The 13,845-nt window shown below is 44.3% G+C and overlaps 1 protein-coding gene across 2 annotated transcripts; it reads right to left on the minus strand.

Annotated features, from left to right (window-relative positions):
- Nucleotides 1–1,795: 1,795 nt before the first annotated feature.
- LOC117856939 (chaperone protein dnaJ 15) lies at nt 1,796–13,552 on the minus strand. 2 transcript variants are annotated; one of them, XM_034739391.2, is made up of 12 exons: nt 13,239–13,552; nt 12,998–13,142; nt 11,494–11,617; nt 10,072–10,154; nt 9,875–9,986; nt 9,704–9,808; nt 9,543–9,593; nt 5,011–5,100; nt 4,824–4,932; nt 4,599–4,747; nt 4,453–4,506; nt 1,796–2,184 (listed from the first exon to the last, which is right to left on the minus strand). In XM_034739391.2, the coding sequence occupies exons 2-12, from the start codon at nt 13,126–13,128 to the stop codon at nt 1,966–1,968; spliced, it is 1,227 nt and encodes a 408-aa protein (XP_034595282.1). In that variant the 5' UTR covers nt 13,129–13,142; nt 13,239–13,552; the 3' UTR covers nt 1,796–1,965. The 2 variants fall into 2 exon arrangements, with proteins under 2 accessions (XP_034595282.1, XP_034595281.1); XM_034739390.2 differs by having other exon boundaries at nt 13,234–13,551.
- Nucleotides 13,553–13,845: the final 293 nt, after the last annotated feature.

Raw genomic sequence — 13,845 nt, forward strand, 5'->3', positions numbered from 1 at the left:
GGGGGTTGGGAAAAGTGGTTTTGAGCAGAGAGGGGAAGTTCCTTAAGAGCTTAAGCGGCAGCGCTCAAGTGCGAGCAGAGCAAGGTGCGGCGAGGCAGCGATGGCGAAGGAAACTCCGGTAGGGGCTCTGGTACTCCCTTTTATAGTTGCGCGGAAGAGAGAGAGTTTGAGCAGCGCGAAGATCAGGTCGAAAGGGATGGAGTGCTCTGCCGTGGCGGCGATTGGGCGGCGGATTGGGTGCGGCGGCTCGACTAGCGTGTGACAGGAAGGAAGGAAGGGCACGATAGGTGAGGTCGCTGCAGATGAGGTGACAGGGCGAGCGGCGATGCTAGCAAGCGCAGATCAGCGGCTTTGCCGGGGCACGTTACTGGTGAGGTGGAAAAAGGAGTTGTCTCTGCCAGAGCCGGGGTTGGCGAGGGCGGTAACGTCGTGGGGCGCGCGCGTGGGCAGTGCAACTGTGGGGGAGACGAAAAAGCCGGAAGACATCGGGGCGCGCGGGCGGGGATCTGGACGAGATGATGGGTGCAGGAGGTGAGGCGGTGTGGCGCGGCAGCGGCAAATCCGCTGTCGCAGCGGCGACAGGGCACCTTGGCGCGGCCGGCGAGGGTGCGAGCGAGACGAGGCGAGGCAGAAAGGGCTGCAGGGGCTTCCGCGCGTGATTGGGAAGAAGGCGCGCTGATCTATCTTGTCGCGGCCGGCGACTGGGCGAGGTGGCGCTCGTCAGGGAGGTTGAGCCACGCGGCGGAGAAGCTCTGAAGCGGGGCGCACGCGGGCTCTGGCGCGTCTAACTCGAGAGATCTGTGGGATCTGATTTTAGGTCCACCATCCAGTCTCTGGCTCTCCCGCAGCTCCAAAATTTTGAAGGAACACTGGTTTCGGGACCTAGAGAAGAGCTGTTGTTTACTGGGTTTGTGCGATTTGTTGGGTTTCCAGGTTGATTAAACCAAGTTCGTTACAATCCATTCGGATAGTCATGCAGATTCTGCAATTCTTATATTCAAACCTGACATCCGAAATACGGCTCCCAATCGTCATGTGGCCCTCTTCCGTCGATTTGACAGTTCAAAAGTTCTTTCGATTGAACGATATTGCGTTTCTTTTAACATCTAATACTAATAGTATTAAAATGACATCCGACAAAACTATCTGAATTGGTATTTAACATCCGAAAAATGACTCCCAATCGAATTCAGATGGTGGAAAATATTCGCACCGTTTACACCCTACAGCTACGGACTGCAAGAACAGAAGTCTGCAACAAGTTGGATGGCCATCATGGTACTTCCGAGACACTAACCCTTATGAGTTACTCCTCCCGTTCCAAATTTAGATAGTTTTAATTTTTCTAAATTTTATATTATTATGCAGATAAACATATGCTATATCTAGTGCATAACAAAAATTATGCGCATAGAAAAATGAAAATAACCTACAATTTGTGACGGAGCTATATCTAGTGCATAACAAAAATTATGCGCATAGAAAAATAAAAATAATCTACAATTTGTGACAGATAGAGTACAAGATCGGTGGCCATCACTGCACCAGCCCATGAGCTACAAGATCAGTGGCCACAACAAAAGCAGTGGCAGCTTGTTCTACAGCAGTCTCTTTCCTGATAACTTTACTACTAGACTTTATTTAATTTCTTATTGACATAGTTATAAAGGTGTAGCATTTGAAAAGAAAATGCTGAAGGAGGTAACTGCCAGTAACTTGGCAGGCGGATACACAGATTCGGACGCTTAACACCAATGCAACTTTGCAAAAGAACGGGGAGACATGGGATAATGGATGGACTTAAAGATGAGAATACATGATATTAAAATGCTGTACCCAAAACTCCTATATGCTACAAAACTCCCAAAGAATTGGTAACCAAACAGCTCATAAGGCATGAATACAATAGTGTTTCCGAAATGTACAACAAAGTGAAAACACATGCCATTTCCAGCAAAAGACCCTTCAAGCTTTCTTGTCAGATCTATTAAGGTTGAGATTAAACCACTTTTTTTTGCCAGATTTGTCTCTGCCATCTACGCTACCATTCTCGGGGCTCTCAGGGATGCTATGCTCTGTTGTATACCTACTGCTGCTGCTACCAGCACCAACAGGGTTTACCAAAGTTCGTTCAGTTGTGAATGAGCAATGGATATTATCCCTCTCTCGCAGCATATCATCAACCTGCAGATATGCAACTCTTTAGCAACATTTTCAAACAGTTCTTCAGATTAATGATCAGAAAGAGCTTAATTTGCCACTCATGTCTAGTGAAATGTTCTGGCAAAATGTCAGTCGGACAGCCTAATGTCTATGTCTATGTCTATGTCTATTCATATTCAGGTATCACTAAATTAATACAAGTTCATAAGCAACTGCACATCTAATAAGATTTAACAAATTAACTCCCGATAATTATTATTTAGAAATTCATGTGGTCTTATTCAGTCATGTGCAAGCATGCATGATTGACCATGCAAGCCTCATTTTAACTCCAGTGAATGGCCAGATTTGAACACAGCATGAGACTAGGTCCCTTGCAGGTACATCAACAATGAGAATGACAGAAGTAACAGAAATGCACATAATAGGGGGCGGATCCAGGGCCCGGGCTGAGGGGCTGCACCCCGGGTCCAGCCCAAGTAAGAGTACCCCTATGTAATTTCAGCCCACCAGCCCCAGGCGCATAGGCAGCACAACAGCCTCACTGCTTCATCTTTTTCGAGTTGCATCCTGCGGCACCCTCCCAATTCCCAATGCCATCCGCAGATCCTCCCAACCTGCCCCACAGCCCCCATCCTGGCCATCCACCGAGATGCCCGGCAGCCGGCGGCCCCCAGTGGTCCAGCAGGTACGCAGTGTTCTGGCTGCAGCCTGTGCAGGCACAGGTGACCAGCATATGCAGCGAGTCAACAGTGAGCTTGCCGGTTTCCGATGAGGCTGGTTCATGGGAGGGGAGGGGCATCGTATCTCTGTCTTCAGTGAGACCACACCACAAGCAGATTTCTGGGACAGCGGCAAACTTGCCGTGCCTTGCTCCAGCTTCTTAACAGCTTCAAATGATTGTTCATTTTTTAAGTACTTTGACATTCTCCTCAGATAGCTTACAACATCAAATTTTGCTAAGGCCAGTAGCTGTTAATTGGAAAATTGCAGTTGTAGTTTTGGCCTAGCCTTTTAATTGATGCTTCCTGTTATGCTACAATGTGTTTAGACTTTAGAGTGATCTGCTCTTGTTAATCTAAGTTGTGATCAATACTGGTATAGTACAATACCATAAATTATTTCTGATTGAACTAGCACATACTTCTCTTGTGAATTCTGTTACTTGTTCGAATAAGCAGTGAGGCTTGACTCTTGGTACATGCCTGTATGAGTTCGGAAGGGAAGGCTTCAAGGCTTTATTTACTAAGTTAATTGTTTAATTCAACTTGTGCTAAGGTTTAATCCTGGGCGTCTCAACATCTTGTGGTGAGATGTTTTAAATGCAGTCAGTCACTTGAGAGCTCATATTGAACATGAGCTATTATTTAGCCCCATCCCCCATTTGCTCCGTTTCTGGGTCCGCCACTGCACATGATGCAATTTCTTGTGCACATCCAAATCACAAAACTAGCACACATGGCAAGATATATCCAAAAAGAAAGGAAAACACATGATTGTTGCAAACATCCACGCTATACACCTCATTATAGAATGATATGCCCTTGAAAGAGCTGGCAATAATAGGTATAATATAATGCAATGACGCATGGCTTTACTGTGAGTTTATTAAGTCAATATGTTACTGCATCCAGAGACTCATTTCAATCAGACAAGTTGTTAAACAGAAATGTACATGTAACTATACTTATGCATTCTATAAATCATGATTAAAAATATATGCCATGGAAACTATTCTACACAATTGATCTCATACAGAACAATTAGTTTTCTAAATTTTATCAGAGTGAAACGGCATAATATCTTTTCATATTTTTTTATCAGAGTGCAATATTATAATACCTACAAGAATCATATATACACAGGTTTGAACCAGAACACAAAGGGTAGAACACTATCCATCACAGCAAGGACAAGGGGATATTATTTCTGAGTTTCTGTGCACAATTAAGTCGAAATGCCTGAAGGAGGTGGCACGTTTGCTAAACACTTTCAAGTAAAGTTTGAGCTGTAGAAGGAGCTATATTAGCTCTACCTATCTGTGCTCTCACTACAGAGGCTTAGCTATGTTTTAGTGTGATTTACCCCTACAGTTTATCGCCGAGACCCCTAAGCTATAGCGATGGCATAATCACCTACATTACTCTTATAACCAGATGTAGTCTGGACGTCTTCCACAGGTGGTGTGACTATATTAGACCAATTTTTTTAAGGACAGCAGTACTTGTCCTCGACTCATCACAATGTCCACAGACCGTTTGTACAGGAAGGAGGGGGCAATATGCATACCGCTTCTCTCTCTTGCGTATATCTGTTGGTGACTTCTTGAAATCGTGCCAAAGCCTGAAAGCCATATTATTCAATCAAATCATTATTCAAATGGAGAAACAGCCTAAAAATATGACTGATAACAAAACGAAAACATAGTTACTGACTTTTCTGTACTCAGTTTCAAATTGACGCAGATCATTTCTCTTTGCTAGAATTTTAGATTCTATTTCCTTCAGCCTCTCTGTTGTGTCTTCGTAACTTTTTGCACACATTGCTTCAATCATATAGCTAGCTGGCTTGAAAAAATTATCACCTACACAAATCAATTAGGATGGCTCAGTGAAAAGGAATGATATCACAATACAAAGGGAGACGGCAAGAATGCAGACCATATACAGCAAATATATGAGTTCCAGGTTTGAGAGCCGACACTTCGCAAGGTTGAAGACCTTCCAATCTTTTAAAGAAGGCAGCCTCAGGATCTTTGGCCATTGCCAACTGCAGTTGTAAGAAACAAAATATCAAAATCAGTTACAATACACAGAAAAACTAACAACGGACAATAGAATTACATACCGCATTCACTGTTGAGTCCATACGGTAAACCTGGAAATGCAAGAAATACATGCCTGCAGATGTCACCTTGCCAGTCTTCTGACTATCTTCCTGAAGGTCAAAGGGAAAACTGAAGATAATATTAAACTAGACCTCTGGATGCATGTCTTCTCTAAACTCTTATCTGAAATGTACCATGAGCATACACAGAACGCAGAATTGGAGACTAACTGAGCAAATATCAGCTATTCCATTATCCATTTGTACTACATAACCACACCATGATCTTAGAAATACTAATGCAAAATTAGGAGCAGCACATCACTTCCTTTAGAAACAATGTACTGCCTCCGATTTCCAATGATGTGACGTTAGGACAACTTAATTAGTTCTGAAGTTGCCCTAATGTCATACATCTAAAACCAGAGGGAGTACAATGTACATTGAAAAGATCTCCCAGAAGGCCAAAAACACCCTTCACCTACCTCACTAAGTGAGGGATAAGGGTACCCACGGGTCCCCACTGCCTAGGATACTGGTCGGCCCGGACAAGTGGGCCCACCCAACTATGCCGTGCGGGTCAAGGCATAAAGATACGTGGAACACAAGTCTGGAGGCCAAGCGAACGGATTCTGCCTAAATATCACGGGATACTTGTTGTAAACCAACTAAGATTGCTTTCCATGTAACAACCGACTAGGATTAGATCCTATCCGATTGTAACCCTAGGTCGTCAGCCTATATAAGGCGGCTAGGGACACCCCCCGAGAGTAACTCATCCCACCTCAGATCAACTCTTCGCACCTGCAATACGATCCACCAGAACACAAGACGTAGGGTATTACTCTCCGGAGACCCGAACCTGTCTAAACCTTTCGCTCCTGTGTTACCATTCGAGTTCTTGGTCTCACGATATCCCCCACCTACAAATCTACCACCTGGGTAACCCCTTGGTGGACTGTCAGTCACTGAATCCGACAGTTGGCGCACCAGGTAGGGGTGATTGTGAAATCCTCCCCAGCGAGCTCAATGGCATCTTGCCCCGGCGTCATCTTCTCCGAGAGTATGAAGGACTTCCTCGCGCTCGCCCACCCACCCACGCCATCCAACCAGATCGCGAGATCCTCTTAGCGATCTTGATGGCATAATCACTAGCGACATCCATTTGCAACCAGGCCACTACGCGCGCGAAGCTAGGTCGCTGTCATGATCTAATCGTTACTGGCAGCCTACATACAAGGCGGATTAGTCGTACACGTGCTGCACACAAAGCAAGGTGCAGAGGAGCCGGAGCCTCTTCCACCTGCGAGCGACGCTAACATCAAGGGGCACACGTACACCGCCGGCCCTGGCCACTACGCGCGGGAGGAAGGAGCCTGCCTTGTCCTGGTTGCCACTGGCATGTGCGCCGAGCAGATTAGCGTGCATGTTTTACATGCATACGGGAAGGATCCTGTTATTTCTTTTTATAATTTTCTTTCTATATATCTGACCATGTTTCTTTGTTTTCCATGGTCAACATGATTACTTTAATCGGTTTTTCCTCTAACGCGAGATATGCACCGAGCGAATATGGATGTTGGCCTAGGCCCTTCACCGCTTCATGCCGTTGTAGTGGAGCCGTGTGCATGCATGGCACGGAATGACTTCAAAGCAAAAATCAGCAACATTGCCAGGCATCGCCATGCCAACACATCAACGACGATGACACCTTCGCCCACTAGGACCTAACCCAGAGATATATAGTCAGCTGTGAGTTCCGATTGATCAGCCTCATCGACAATAGTCTGCTGACCATGACGACCAAATGGCGCTCGGGGGCTTCTAAAGCCCAAGCGCGAGGACGACAGGCTGATCTCCAACTCGGCCACAAATCAAGCTAAGTCCTATTTTCAATTAAATATTTTATGGCTTCCGTATACCTCCGTACACCTTGGCTCCTTTGTCTCTGTGACTTTCGCCAACCACCCTGGTCACACCATACACCGTGGTCCGTCCACTACACAGGCAGTCAGGGGGTTGTGCCCTATGAGTGCCCAACGCACGTTCTTGCTTTTCCGCACAGTTCCGACTGCTTTGTGGCTTGTCCATCTCTCTTAACGATTGCTAATGTACTCGAGTAGCACACGCCTTAATCCGTGAAGCCTGGCCCTCATGCATCGCTTCCTGCTAAGCATGCTCAAGCCCGCTCTCGGCAACACCCCGGCAGGGTCAGGTGCTTAAACGTAACGGGCTAACTACTCGAGGAAATTACATGGCCTACAAGAGCAAAACGCACAAGAACTTACTTTTACGCAGAATAAAACCCTAAGTTATTCAATTATTAAATGTTCTACATTATGCAACATAATCTTTGTATTGTCCTTTTACAGCTCCGAAACTACTCGGCGTGCCTCTTGCAACCCAGCCAACCTCCGAGGTTTGGGGGCTGGGTGCGGGAGGTGACTTGGCATGCTTCCGCGGCTCGTCCAGATCTCAAGCTTAGGGGCTAGGTGCCACAGACGACTCGGCGTGCCTCCAGTTGCCCGGCGACCTCTTTGGCTCAAGGCAGGAGGCGACTCGGCGTGCTTCCGTGGCTTGACTAGCTCCCAAGCTCAAGGGCTGGGTGCCACATATGACTCGGCGTGCCTCCCATTGCCCGGCCGACTTCTCTGGCTCGGGGTGGGAGGCGACTCGACGTGCCTATTGAGTTGCATGCACCAACCAGTTCAACCCAAAAGCTTAACCTGATAGGGAAAGGTGGGCAATTCACTTATACTGTAACACTCTCCCTCACGTGCAGGCTCCCTCACGTCGCATATGGAAATTGGAGTAGGCTGCAATATAATCGCGCCCACTAGGATTCAAACTCGAGACCTCTGGCTCTGATACTAAATTGAGTTGCATGCACCAACCAGTTCATCCCAAAAGCTTAAGCTGACAGGGAAATGTGGGCAATTCACTTATACTCTAACAGTGACTCCGTGGCTCCGCCAGTCCTCACTCTCGAGGGCTAGGCGCCTATTTCATGTCGGCGTGCCTCCGTGGCTCCGCCAGTCCTTGCGCTCGGGGGCTGGGCGCCTACTTCAGGTCGGCGTGCCGGGGCTAGGCGCCTATTTCAGATCAGTGTGCCTCTATGACACCGCCAGTCCTTATGCTCGGGGGCTGGGCGCGATATTTGGATCCCTTTTACGACGGAAACAATACAACTGATCCTTGACCATTGGACCGATTACTTTAATCGCTTCAATGCTCGGGGGGCTACTCCATATGGAGTGCGCCTTGCGACGCCCTCCATGTACTTCCCTTCGATCTACAGGATGCCAGACATCCCGAAGCTCGGCAGTCGCATAGCCATGCGCATTTGGTCATACGCATGTGGAAGCTTCAATTTTTCTTCCTTTTTTGAGCACTATGCAGCCTCTCCATCACTATGACGACACCGCACCTTCAGCCGAGTACATTACAAGCTTCGTTGTGCATCCGTCAGGTTCCTGTTCGACTCCACATCGCTCAGGGGGCTGGAGGGATAAGGGTACTCAAGGGTCCCCACCGACCAGGCAATTGGGCCTGCCCGACCATGCCATGCGGACCAAGGCATAAAGATACGTGGAGCACAAGTTCGGAGGTTGGGTGAACGGATTCTGCCTGGATATCACGGGATATTTGTTGTAAACCGACTCAAATTGCTTTCCATGTAACAACCGACTAGGATTAGACCCTATCTGATTGTAACCCTAGGTCGTCAGCCTATATAAGACGGCTAGAGACACCCCCCGAGGGTAACTCATCCCACCTCAGATCAACTCTTCGCACCTGCGATCAGCAATACAATCCACCAAAACACAGGATGTAGGGTATAACTCTCCAGAGGCCCGAACCTGTCTAAACCTTGCGCCCCTGTGTTACCATTCGAGTTCTTGGTCTCACAATCTCCCCCGCCTACAAATCTACCACCTAGATAACCCCCTAGTGGACTGCCGGTCACTAAATCCGACACTAAGCAAATAATTTCTCTAATCGCACTTTCCCCGCAACATCCAGCACATAAGAAATGGAAATGGAATGAAACAAAAGATCCCAAAACTCTAAAACAAAGGCAAAACAAATAGACCATATGACCTGTCCATGAATGAAGACATATAAGCTAAGTAAAATAGTTATCCATTATACATTCAGTTGCCTTTCAAGAGAGAAAATGTTGATTTTTGTTCTTAAGCTAGATCCATGTCAATTAGATTAAGGATTACATGTGTCTCAGTATCAAAAACAGGTATCATAACAGAATACCAGCTAGAATTCAGAAAGTTGGCATATAACAACATATCTAGAGGAATACAAATGATGTGCCCAGTGGTAATTTAATGACAGGATTAGTTTAGCTGGCTTGAAGATGACAGGCTATGTAGCATTTTCTTTAATGCATTTAAACATATCAAAATCACTTGGGTAACACTAACAATGATACCAATTGCAAGTTCTCTAAAAAGCTATATATTAAACAAATGCTGGAAGAGGCTATGAATATTAACAACAGAGCATATTAACAACACAGTAGCACACTTAGAAATTACCTGCAAAGCGAGACCATAACCTCCATTAACTTCTTGCTCGAAGTATAGAAGCTGTATATATTAAACAAATGAGAAAATTGAAGGAAACACAAAAGAAAGCAACATAGAAAGGCTCTAGTTCCAGAGCAAATGAATTTTATAAAGAAAAATCCACCTCATACCTTAAATTTACTTTGTGCAGGTGAAGTGACTCTGACTACTATTCCAGAATGAGCTTGTTCTTCACTTATTGTTACACCAAAAAAATGAGCACATTGCTTATCAACCTATAGATACAAGATATAAGTTAGCAATCATATTATAAATATTACCACAAGGATGGTAGCATTCACCTTTCCGGTAGCTGATGTTCCAACAGGGAGTGGTCTCACTGTAACTGTGCCATTCATAGCCTCTTCCAGCACGGTGGGAGATATTGTGGTCTTGATAGGAACACCAAGCTTGCTATAAGTCATAAAATTTATTAGAAAAGTGAAAATGGAGGTTTTAAATTACTTCTAGAAATAATTTTAATTGATTCTACAGTTACCTAAAAAGTGCTGCAAACATTGTGTTGACAGTTCCAAGATTGGACAAATCAATCTCCATATCCATCCCTTCATTTTCTAATGCCTGATAAAAATGTAGCAAAAGTATCTCATGCATAACTTGATCTTCCAACAAGATTTAGGCAAGATGTCACGTAGGAATCACATAGAAAATTTACATATCATCACATATTGAATTTACATGTCACCAAAATAACAAGCACCAATGTCAATTATCATGTCTAGTGGTACATCAAGATGCCATAATTTCAACTTAACGCATCGCTTATGGCCTGAATTACTAGTTTAAGAAAGATTCAGTCTCCAAGCAACTTGGAACAATCGTTACCGATGCATAATTTATCCATAAATGGTAAATGGTATTTGGTCAGGTAATGGTACCAAGCTGCCTAAGTACCAATTTTCCATTGTTGGTACAGTAAGATGGCTCTCAATCAAAGATTATCCCACTAAATAAAAATATTGTAACAGGATTATATTTAAGACAGGACATGTCATATTCAAGTAATCCAGTACTCCAAAATCTTACCCCAACAGTGAACGACATACAGAGCTCATGGCCCAACCAGTACCTACTTACTCTCCTCCCTACACTCTCCATTAATCTTCAGCCTTTTCTTTCATATTTATTACTCCGCACCTTGTCTCCATCTCCTTTCCATCTACCAAATGGCAACAGTGGAGCACCTGCGGTGCTCTTCTGTTGCCCAATTTGCCCTCACTCTTATCCTCCCTTTGGTGAGAACTACAAGGCTAGAAAAATAGCAAGAGGGCTTTCTCGTCGGACTAGCCCACAAACAGCTATACATGACAATTGCTGACGATATCTGCTTGGTTTTCCTTCCAACTTACACTATTCCAACACCTCCAGTGAAATATAGAATGTCATAATCAAGGAAAAAATGGATTTATTAGAGACAACAGTTCAATTGCCATGAATTGGAGCTAACATTTCTCATTATGAACCTAGTAATTACACCTAAATAGATAATAGCCACATCGCCCTGTGCTAACATTGTGCCACGTAAAAAGACAAGCCTCAACAGAAGAGCAACTGATTCACTTACACAAAGAATCATTAATGAACCACAAAAAGTCATAATTTTATACAAAAGCATATTCCTCCTAACAAAACATGGCTGAAACTAAAAATATATTAAAAGATGATTAAAGAGTTCCAGCACCCTAAGATGCAGGAGTATATCTAACAAACAAAATAATCATTGTTAAGTAAATGTTAGAAATTTTGACACACTTGGGTTAAAACAACAGTAAAACAAAGGGTTTAGCATCTAGCAATTTTGATCAGATAGATCCCAGAATGTGAGAAAATGCAGAAGCATAGGAGAGAATAAAAAATAATTGTAGTATGGTATGGTAGATTCAACAAGATAAAACAGCACCTCAAAACCAGCAGTATCATATTGCCTCCTTTTCTCAGGATCCGACAAGATGCTATAAGAATATGCAACTTCTTTGAAGAGTTCTGACGCTTCTGGGTTGCTTGCATTCTTGTCAGGATGGTACCTATCAACAATGATAAGGCTTATTATGATCATTCTACAGTACGGCAGGATCTCATCAACATTGTAGAGTACAGGCATAATGAAATCTACACAAACAGCAGAAATTATTTCATAATGAGCTGGATGCAACCGTATGACAGTATCTTATATTTTAAGTTACCGTAGAAATACCTCATAACTAAAGAATAATCATTTTGCCACAAAAGGACAGTAACATTAAAAATCTTGCAGGCAATGCAGACCAGACACTATTCCAACGGACATGAATACCTTCCTCCAATATGATAGAGTTACTGCTCTAGAAACAGGTCATATGAAAATAGAAGCTCAATTTCTGCTGCTACGTACAGTTTTTTTTCTAGTCACTATGTAGTTAGTAGGATGATTGCTATTGTCTGCAATGTACACGAGTATACATATATAAATCCATAATTTAATAAGAAAACATCAGTTACAAGTGTACTGCAATATAATGTCAACACAGCTTGAATACCAAAAGAGTAGCTGTTACTAAGGTTTAGGACCTTGAATGGAAACAAGATATTTGCACTGATTTTTATCGAACTGTGCGTAGTGTTATTGCTTTTTCCTTGCAATTCTTTTCATGTTGTAGGTTCTACAATGATTTAGGAAAAGCAAAACCTCAACTAGTGCACACGACTTTTCAGGAATATTCATTTACAAAGACAGATAAAAGTATAATACTAACATTTACTGGAAACAACACGGTGGTTTTCAACTGAAACAAACACAGATTATTAGAGGAGGGTCTTTCAAATGATATGGAACCTATTCAACACAATAAAAATGCATTATTGAATGCTATGAAACATATACATCTGAAGCCCGAAGAAAGTTCTTTGTATTGACTTGGAAGAATGTCATTGTTATATTTTCCACTACTTTCTCATCAAGAAGCAGACGGGAGCTACACTATCATCATTTGAGTGTACCTCACATGAGTATTATTTCCAGAGAAATGTAACTTCATTTCAGAATTGCTAACAGCTGGATGAAAAGAATTTAGAATAATGAGAGAATAGAATTTTCCAACATTGTAGCCGACAAATTGACTTGCCTAGTTGACAGCTACCAAATCTGAGCTAATTCATTCATTGTTCAGGACTTCAAGATCAAGAGTCCATTTCCGGATACCAAGAATCAAGTACAAGTGCAGCATATGCTAATATGACATATCTAGTGTCCCGATGGTATTTGCATATACAAGCCACGTGAGTTCCCCTGCTGCAATGCAAACAAACTCAGATAACGCATTCTGCTAAACTAAGGGAGTGGCATCTTGTTTTTCCTCTCTTCCGCGGCAGAAATCAAAATAGTATATCAGGATGAACAAGAGCATGGAGGAGAAGGGGGCACCGACTTGAGTGCGAGCTTGCGGTAGGCGGACTTGATCTCCTGGTCGGAGGAGTCCCTGGGCACGCTGAGCACCTCATAGGGGTCCCGGCGCACCGCCGGCGCCGATGGCCCCTCCATCTTCCCCGACGACGCCATCCCGGACTAAAACCCTAACAACAGATGGAATACCAAGCCGTCACAAACGGAAACACTCGGCCTCTGCCCAAATCGACATGAGGTCGGGGTGAGGAATGAGCTCACCTCACCTCGGCGCTGGCGCGGGCAGATCTCACCGCCTCCTCCCGGGGTGGGCGAGACGGCGACGGGGGCAGAAAGGGCTGAGAGGCCTCGGGGGAGCAAGAGCACGAGCCGCAACTTGCTGCAAAGGGGGAATTTCGAAAATATTTTCTGGTTTTGTTTGGGCCTTCCTTCGCCTCGACCTTGGATTCGGTGCTCCTCTTCCTCCGAGGAAGGGGAAGGCGAGCGAGGCGAGCACGCAGCTTTGAGGAGCGAGGACTCCTTTGAAAGAACTCTTTTTCTTTGCCGATCCGGGGTCCAAGATTTCGTCCAGCATGGAATTGGGGGGCCGTTTTCTTTACGATGAAAACTTCAGCTGGAACCCCGTGACGCCCTCAACAGAACTCCGTAGTGATTTTTGCGCGAGCCGAACCCCCAACGGTTGTTAAGAAAGGGATCTAGGCGAAATCTATAAAATAACGAAATTACTAAAATATAAAAATGGAATCATATTTAGAAATATTTTGAAGTAGTTTTGGAAATTTTTTTGAGAGATTTATCTTAAGCAGTTCAGTTAAAGATTTCTACATCAGCAGGAGTCCGATTTTAGTCCTCCAACTCTATAAGCAGATAGTT

The sequence above is a fragment of the Setaria viridis genome, chromosome 5 (assembly GCF_005286985.2).
Source record: "Setaria viridis chromosome 5, Setaria_viridis_v4.0, whole genome shotgun sequence".
NCBI classification, from domain to species: domain Eukaryota; kingdom Viridiplantae; phylum Streptophyta; class Magnoliopsida; order Poales; family Poaceae; genus Setaria; species Setaria viridis.

Bases quoted from the DNA above. Each gene is read 5' to 3' on its own strand.
- LOC117856939 (XM_034739391.2), bottom strand. From the start codon at position 13,128: ATGGCGTCGTCGGGGAAGATGGAGGGGCCATCGGCGCCGGCGGTGCGC. The intron at 4,933-5,010 runs GTATGTAATTCT...TTACAACTGCAG, and splicing joins TGGACTCAACAGTGAATGCG to TTGGCAATGGCCAAAGATCC. The intron at 4,507-4,598 runs GTCAGTAACTAT...TATGGCTTTCAG, and splicing joins TTGAAACTGAGTACAGAAAA to GCTTTGGCACGATTTCAAGA.